The sequence below is a fragment of the Corapipo altera genome, unplaced genomic scaffold, assembly GCF_003945725.1.
Source record: "Corapipo altera isolate COAL_440 unplaced genomic scaffold, ASM394572v1 1, whole genome shotgun sequence".
In the NCBI taxonomy this organism is placed as follows: domain Eukaryota; kingdom Metazoa; phylum Chordata; class Aves; order Passeriformes; family Pipridae; genus Corapipo; species Corapipo altera.
In genome coordinates this window covers 21,854,684-21,863,699 of record NW_020884873.1, presented here as the reverse complement: position 1 = coordinate 21,863,699, position 9,016 = coordinate 21,854,684, and the positions used below count along the sequence as shown (strand labels likewise).

General features: G+C 42.4%; 1 protein-coding gene across 1 annotated transcript; it reads left to right on the top strand.

The window, feature by feature from the left end:
• The first annotated feature begins 2,345 nt into the window (after window positions 1-2,345).
• On the top strand, window positions 2,346-3,881 carry SNRPF (small nuclear ribonucleoprotein polypeptide F). Its single transcript, XM_027668296.1, has 4 exons — window positions 2,346-2,496; window positions 2,577-2,702; window positions 3,111-3,175; window positions 3,765-3,881. Exons 1-4 carry the CDS (start codon window positions 2,494-2,496, stop codon window positions 3,829-3,831), a joined length of 261 nt encoding a protein of 86 aa, XP_027524097.1. The 5' UTR covers window positions 2,346-2,493; the 3' UTR covers window positions 3,832-3,881.
• The last annotated feature ends 5,135 nt before the right edge of the window (window positions 3,882-9,016 follow it).

Here is a 9,016-nt window from a genome sequence, read left to right as displayed (position 1 = left end):
AAGGTTTGGATTAATCTATGACAACAACTCTTTCCTGTTCATTTCCTGTTGAGCAGCAGCCTAAATACCCTGACCCAAAGGCAGAAAAGAATGCAAATGATTACTTCCCCTATTACATGGGGAAATACAAAGAGGACAAAAGGTGAATTTCAGCCCTGTGCTGAAGGTCAGGAGACAGCCAGCATACGAAAATTGTCTCTGAGTCAGGATGATTCAGTCAATAAGGTAAACAGCAAATTCCTCACAAGGGAGAAAGAAAAACACCAGCTATTTTGTTTCCTGATTAACTGAGTTATTCAGTTAACTACATCAGATGTAGTCATGCATTCTGTGCTTTCGGTACTCCTTCCTACCCTACCACTACACAAAACTGCTGTAGATCCAGTCTGCAGCTGATGAGATTACTGACACATGAATTCATGTACCAATTATGAAACTAGAAGTCAAGCACTCTTGCTCTCTGACTTCTACACTGATATCTATGATCCTGGGAAATTTGTTTTCATAATTACAGGGCTGGAATATTTATTCATCTGTCAGAGGAACAGAGTGTATTAAAAACTGAATATAACTGCTCCTGTATTTTTTGGTACACAAAAAGTTTTCCCAACATGAGTAGGAGACATTGTGATCAAAATTCGTTCCATATGTAAAAATAAGAAGTGCTGTTTACAGATAACATACAAAACCTGTTATATTGACATCCATAGATACATGTTTATCCTTGGCAATTGTCAGAACAGTGCAAAAGTTGCTCCCACTGTATTATTTTATTCAAGACACTCCTTTTAAGCTCATTGCGTTCTGCCACATTATACACGTTACATGAAATCAGCTATTCTCCAAATGGAATGACAAATTTTGCTATATATACACCATTTCCCATTGTGTTCATACTTTTCCTACCTAGTCTCAACAGACTTCCTTAAAAAAATCTTGTAACTTAGTTACTCTTTCAGCTGGCCCATGGTGAGTCCTGCTACCAGAAAGACAATTAGCCTAATTTTGATGTTGTTTCTGTTGCCCATCCACCACACCCTAAAAAAAATCACACTAATTTCTAATGATCATGGAAACAAGTACCTGAGTATTTTCACAAGCAGTTTCACCTCAACATGAGGAGGCACTTCTTTACACTCAGAGTGGCAGAGCACTGGAACAGGCTGCCCAGGGAGGTTTTGGAGTCTCCCTCTCCGGAGACCTTCAAAACCCACCTGGACATGTTCCTGTGTCACCTGCTCTAGGTGACCCTGCCTCGGCAGGGGGTTGGACTGGAGGATCTCCAGAGGTCCCTTCCAACCCTAACAATTCTGTGATTCTGTGAGAGCACTTTTGATATATGCTAGTTAACAGGAATTACAATTCCAGCTGTTTCACTTCTACTCATCCACAACACATGCATGGTGCCACTATGCATGACCTTCTGGACCAGGGAAAGATAGGCTGTTGAGTCAACAGCTTTAAACGCAGATTTAAGTAGGTGATGATGGCTTTGGTTTCAACAGTAGGGCACTTGACTGACCTTTGGAAGGTAAAGTGCACAAAAAAACCATAGTTTTGTTACAGAAAGATTAGTTCCTCATTCAGCAAAAACTACATTAAAGACTATAGGAATATGCTGTATGTATTATGGCATTTGATGAATTTAGATATAGAGTGGCAGAAAGCATTCGCGTGAATGTGACAAATTAGTAAGTGGTATAGACGTTGGTTCAACATGTTTGCCTGTCGAAGGTTAAGAGCCACAAATTTTGCTAGTACAGGACTGGCGTTTCACGAGTGTGAACAGGCTGATGACCTCCACAGCCAAGAAAAGCTCCAGCAACTTCTTTGCCTGGGAGTGAAATGACACTAACAGAGAACTCGCATCTATGTGTCTTATAAACTCTGCGGGTTCCTATCCATGCGTGTGGAGTCACGAACACGTGCTAGTCCGCAGGTTCATTCTCATACATGGGCTGACGCCACGAAGCTTCCAGGGCCCGCCGGGCTGGCGAGTACCACGGGAGAGTGTGTCAGAGCTCCCCCGTCCTGCGCCACGGCCACGGCACAGGCCAGACGCTGCCACCTCGTGGGGATCGGCCTCCGCAGAGCAGTAAAAGGGCTGGCTAAGCCCGCTGTGCCGAGAGGTGCCCCTGACGGGCAGGACAGGGACACGGACGAGCACACGGACGAGCACACGGACGGACACCCGGACCCGCGTAGGGCGCTCCCCCCACACGAGGCGCCCGCCGTCTTGCGCCAACCGCGATTGGTTGGGGCCCGGCGTAGCCCGGCATTCTGGCCAATGAGAGAGGCCCGCGGCAGCGCCGAGCCAATGGGCAGCGCCGCCTTTGCCGTGGCGTGTGAGAGGTCGGGGGTGAGAGAGCGGCGCCCCCGGAACGGGAAGCGGGAGGGGAGTTGCTTCCCATCCCATCCCATCTCATCCCATCCCCTGCCGTTGTCCCGCGGAGCGCACGAGGGGTTCCCGCGTGGGCCTGCGCTTCTCCCGACATGGTAAAGGCAGCGGGGGGTGCGCGGCAGGGCGGCGGGAGGGGCGGGAGCCGGGAGGCGCTGACCATGTGCTTCCCCTGCAGAGCCTGCCCCTGAACCCCAAGCCGTTCCTGAACGGGCTGACGGGGAAGCCGGTGATGGTGAAGCTGAAGTGGGGAATGGAGTACAAGGGCTACCTCGTCTCCGTGGACGGCTACATGAACATGCAGGTGAGTGCCGGGGTATCCCCTGTGAGGTGCTTCGGGCGGGGGTGGCGCCAGGGCTCGGCCCTGGGGCGGCGAAATGAGAACAGGTTGCCAATCAGAACAGGTTGCCCGGTGAAGTTGTGGATACCTCATCCCTGGAAGTGCTCAAGTCCAAGTTGGACGGGGCTTTGAGCAGCCTGGTCTAGTGAGAGGTGCCCCTGCCTGCGGCAAGGCAGTGGAACGCCGTGATCTGTGGGGTCCCTTCCCGCCCAAACCCTTCTGTGGTGCAGGGACTGGCGGTGCCTCGGCGGGATTGCGGGGCCGCTCGGCTGCCCCAGCCGCTGTAGTGAGCACTGGGCTGGGGCGGGGCCGATGTGTGCTTTGTGAAGCTGCTTTTATTGCGGTCTCATTTTTGCTCGTTTCCCTCTCAAGCTCGCAAACACAGAGGAATACATAGACGGTGCGTTGTCTGGACACCTGGGTGAAGTTTTGATAAGGTAATTGGGGTATTTATTTATGATGGAGGCAGGCTCTTTCTAAATCTTCTTACCACTTGTATTAAAACTTGTATGGGTGGGTGTTATATTTCTTGTCTAACTAAGAGGCTAAGTGTAGGTCTTACAGTAGGGCTATGAATGTGTGTCATTTATGTTGAGGTCCCTTCTGAGGGGAGGAAAAATGGAACTTTTGAATATATTTCAAAAAGTATTTACTATCCCTTTTTTGGTGGGTAAAGCTTTAGTTTTCTATGTTACTGTGTATCTGTTAATCCTTTGGCGTTGTACACTAGTGCGTTGCACCTGGAAACATTTCACATGCTTGGAAGTTAAACTTGACCATAACTGCTAACCCAGAAGTAAAAATTTTTTTGCACAGCGTTGTCAACCAGTTACTACTTTTATAAGGGTTCACAGTTGTAATGAACTTTGTGGAAAACCTGTACAAGGCCAACAGCAGCAATTTGTTATGCAGAATTTGGCTGCTGCCAGGCTACACACAAGCCAGAAAATGCTTAAAGCATCTTATGTTGGGAAAATGATAACATTTACAGCTAAGAACTAATAGAACTCTTGGTTCTATTTACAGGTGCAATAATGTTTTGTACATCAGAGGTGTGGAAGAAGAGGAAGAAGATGGAGAAATGAGAGAATAGATGTTTTGTATTTCTGGAAATAAACTTTTTTTTTCTTTCTGTTTTTCATACTTTTGTAATAAGGTGTTTAAATTTTTCCCATTGTGTTTTAATATGGGGGAAGTTAGCCCTTTAGTCTTATATTGGTGTCTGAAAAGCTAATGCTGGAGGAGCAACAGGTAATTATTTCATTTTAAAGCTGAAAATATTAAAATGAAAAGCAAGTATTTAAAAAATACCAGTTATCTTCCCATCTGAAATACAGGAAAACGTGTAAGTTCCTATATTTTACAGTATGTATGCAGTGACTATTTAAATACACTTCATCTTTGAACCTGTTTATAAACCATTTGGAAATAGCTGGGAAGATTTCACTTCAGGTGAGATGTAGAGATCTGTTGTACCCCAGTGTCTCTCAGAAATATTCCACTGCCTTGAGTCACAAAACTTGAAGTGTGGCTGTACAGTCATTAAGGAAGGACAAATTTGTATCAGCTTAGTAGCCAACAGCCACACAAACAAAACTCTTGGCAGCTATAAAGGTCAGTAGACTTCAAACTGATAAAGACAACAGACTGCAAGATGGGAGTGTGCTTTGTGACTCTGCTGAAAAATGGAGGTGATACTGTTCTCCTGGGGGGTTCAGAAGTAAGAGAAGACATTCTGTTTAAAAGTAGCTGTAGAAGAGAAGCTGCATGTGGAATGCTGATCTCCAGGCCTGCCTGCTGGGATTGCACTGGTTGTGTGAACTGGGGGGAAAACACCAGCCTGTCAGGATAGATCCTGCAGAGAAATACTTCCCTGTTTGTTTCTCATGTTGGAAGTCATCCCTGTAGCTATGCACGTGTTCCTTTAATATTTGCATCTGTAAGTTGCCGTAAAGAGTGACAAATCATTTTGGATGTACTTGTGAAGGTCTTTCATTACATAAACCAGGCCCTTCTTTTTGGCAGCTTGAGGGCTTACTTCCCAGCTCTGCTACAATCCCACTGGGAAAGGGAAAAGAGCTATTTAAAATAACATCAGTAGTATCACAAGGCTAGATAAGTACTTTTAAACTGGCAGTGAGCAACAACTAAATGTGTTCTTGGAACAGTTTTGGTGGCAGGAATGAGAGGCAAAAAAGTGTCATGACTGATTTGTGATACAGCACAGCCTGTTAATGACTGCGTGATGCAGAACAGTGTCCTTCCTCTGCTGCCATCAATAGTTACAGTGGTATCAGTATCGGAGGAGGAAAAGCTGTGACTGTCATCTTAGTATGTAATCAATTCCTTGTCTGGAATGGGCCAGCACTGACCTGACAGCTGCTCCTCCACATGAGGTGGAAGTGGGGCTGGAGGTGAGTTTAACATGTATGATCTTTGCACTGGATCAGCAGGCAGCACCATTACTGTGACAACTTACCAAGTGTTTTAGTCTTTCAGCTTTTCAGAATAACTGGGAAGGCTTAGCTTATGCTAAATCACTTTTATGTGTATAGATGAATGTGACTGGTTCCTCAAGTGAACAGAGGCATACCTGTAGAAAGATGTCTGGAGTTGTGCTGTACAGCTAGAATGCTTAATTCTTGTCATGAGGGTAAAGAAAATGGTTTTGCCTTGCAGAGAGCTGAAGTCCTCCTGTGATTCATAGCACTTCCTGTGATTTCCTATGGGGTGAGAATTCTTCAGTATAGAACACTGCTACTTGTTGGACAAATGCTAGTTTTTGTGCTAGGAAAATTCTTCACACAAGGAAGATCCAGTAGCAGTTTAAAATGAGTAGAAACGTTTTTTAAAAACTGGCAGCACAAAAGAAGCAAGGGGGCATTTTGTCTGTGTCCTTAACATGGCAGATACTTCCTAACTTAAAAACAGGCTGCTGATATTCCAGGACAGACCTGTACCCATCATCTGGAAAGTAGCCACATCTTTTCCGTTTGTTTTTGTGAGGTGCTGTTGAGAAATGAATTAAAGTACTGAGACATTTATTATGACCTTTCAAAAGACATACATAATGTATACTATATCTAGATGAAACCATTATCTAGAAGAAAAAAAAAGTGAAAATCTACATTAAGATGAATAATAGGAAAGAAAACTCGACTTACCTTTTGCAAAAGCAAGAACCCACTCAGAACTAAGAAAACAAAGATATTTTTCTCCTGTAGTCTCTCTCCCTATTTTAAAGACTGAGATAAGCTGCTTTATAGTCTTGAGTTTTCACTCTCAGCGAAACCATGCTCCTTTCACATAGTTTCAGATTCTTTGGGCATTTTTTGTTACGCGTGTTTTTCTGATGGGTGCATTCCTTAGACTTCAGACTCAGAAAGACTGTTTTATTTTTGGTCCTAAATGGTATGAAATGAATTGCAGTGCAGGTGAAGGTAAGGTACTCTGAATAAATTGAAGTAATTAGAGCTGGTCCTTAGTTGGTATGAAGTAAGCCCCATGAATACAAACAGACTTTTCATCACTTCTGGAGCAAGTCCGAAAGGTAAAAGAACTGCAAACATTCACTTATGTGTATATTAAAGACACAAATAAAAGAGCTCATAATTTTACTTTTTAAATATAAGGTACCTAGAGTAACTAAAAAAAAAATGCTTTCATGTGATAAAGTTGTTCAAATTGTTTATAGGATAAAAGAAGTTGAAGACAAAGTAGCAGCACACTCCATCAGCAAAAAATTATACCCTGCAAAACCACTTACTTAATATGGTAAAAAGTTACTTAGTCAAAAAGAGCCTGGAAAGACTTACAGTAAGATATGACACCACATGTAGTTTTGAGCTTATTTTTTGTGTTACTCATTTGAATATAGGTTGGTTGCTGTTTATTTTTTTACTTGGAAACTTTCCCATTCCTAAGAATACCCAAAAGGAGAACAAAACCTAGCTGAGAAGACCCTAAATCCTTATCATTGCTAAGAGACAAAATGCTGTAAACTCCAATTCTGTATTGTGCAGGTCACTGACTGCAAAGAATGACAAGCTTTGGCCATAAGGCCAGATGCTGGAATTGTACCAGTTCCTATGTCTGACAGGACACAAGCGCACACAAGCTCTCCTTCTCTTAGCTGCAGTTTTTGTGAAAAGGAAACCTAGGCACCTAAGTTGGCAAGGTTACACTGCTCAGGGAAAACCAAATTGTCTCCTCTGGGGCAGATTGTGGTGTTCCCCAAAAAGGTTGACCCCATGTCACCAGAGGGTTATGGAATTTGCCAAAGGCAGAATTTGGGAACAGAGGGAGGATTCAGGAAGCTCGTCTGAGCAAATGCAATGTTTCTATGGTTTGATAGATGCAAGGTTTTTCTGTGTGGAAAAAAAAATGCAAAGTTCACTTTTACTTTTGCAAAACTATGCAAAAAATATTTGTAAATGTGATGTTAATCTGATATGAGGGAAGCCAAGCGTACATAACAAATTTGCAATTTAGTTTGGATCTATTCCACATTTGCAAGTCAGTTTCATTCGTGTGATGCAATTTCTATGTTTGATCCTGAGAGTCTAGTAACCTCTGCTGCTTTTGTAAACAGGGAAATATTCAGTAAATTCCACTAACAATTAGCTTTTGTTAAGGTATGCACAGCGTCTCCTTTCAGGACATTTCATCATGCTATATGTTTTATTGTAAAGGACTATTTAGCAGAAGAAAAAACTAACACAAATTTAAGGAAAATTTAGCTAATATTTAGTCTAAGACTCATATTTAACTTTGGCCCTTTTGAAAAAATTACATGTTGCTTACAAGAACAAACATTCTAATGTAACTGACAATGTATTTGAAAAGGTGTTCTTGAGGAATAAGTGCATCATAGTGTCACATGAAGCACCAGTGAGAAGAGATGAAATCTCTTAATAACCTGATACTGAACTTTTTTATTTATCTCTACTTTCACGGGGTTTTTTTTATTTTTTTTACTTCTCATTATTATCATGTACTATTGAAAATGCCACATTTTAAAATTATTTTCAAAAAGCACTTTCACTGGAACATTAAGGTGATTTAAAAGCTCTAAGTTTAGAAATTTAAGCCAGATTTTTCTAGCACCCTACAGTCCTCTGTTTACATCCAATGAATTCTGCCAATTAAAAAAATACAACCCAGTACTTAGAATCTTTACCTCTTGAATAAAACTAGAATTTCCTGAGGATGCAACCTAGAAACTGCTCCTGTACTAACTTCTCTGAGTAATAGTCTTAAAAATAGATCAGGCACAGCATGTCAGAAACCACTGACTGCAGTGGATTAACCTTTTTCTTCATAGGCTGGCCTATTGCAGAGAAAAATCTTCACCAGAAAAGAACCAGGGCATACACAAGCACAGCTGTAAGTTTTCTGCAAGCAGAATATAAGTCCTAAAATGAAATACGCTCCTATGTTACTAAGCATAAACTCTTCACCTATTCTAAGGATTTAAATTAGAATCTGCCCTTGGCTCTTGCAAGGTTCCTCTTTCATTTCTGCTTTCAAACATATTGTGAAACTGCTGGGGAAAATCAGCAGCAACTCCTGAAAGCAGTAAAGCACTCTCTACCAGCTCTCTTGTCAATGTTCTGCATGCCCAGTGAGAGTTTAGGAGGAAGACAAGGGTTATGTTGTGGTGCAGTATTGAGCTGGTGGAGAAGCATCACAAGGTAACACCCAACACGTAGTTTTACTCACTTTTCAGTTTTGATATTTAATACAAATTACTGTGCTTTAGCTGCATTTTTTGCCTTATTTGCAAACGAGACTTCACCAGAAAGGTTCATTTGAAGAGCTAACATATACATCTTTTTCTACTGGACAGGAAAATGTATATGCACACGGATGTGTTATAAGCATTTTAAACTGATCCTCTTTCTAAAAGAAAAGAAGGTTTCTAAACAAGATTGCCACCGCCAGAAAGGTGTTTGAGGGGCCACTTGTTTAGAAAGACACTTCACTTGCCAGCTGGGAATTACTGGAGCCCTATAGACTCTATGAATATTTGAAGAGAGAAGAAAACAAAAAATCCATGTTGAGAGTAAATATTTGCTCCACGGTTCTTCCATCCCTGATTCTGTAGGGGGCAGCAGAATTTCGATCTCGGAATCGGATAAATTAATAGCTGCCCGGATAAATTAATGTCTGCTTGAACATCTGGTGCGGGGGAGGTGTTATGGTCCCTCAGAAGCTGTTGCTGGAATGCAGGCGAGGTGGTGGGCGCTGGAAAGGTGATGGATGCTGGTGAGGTGATG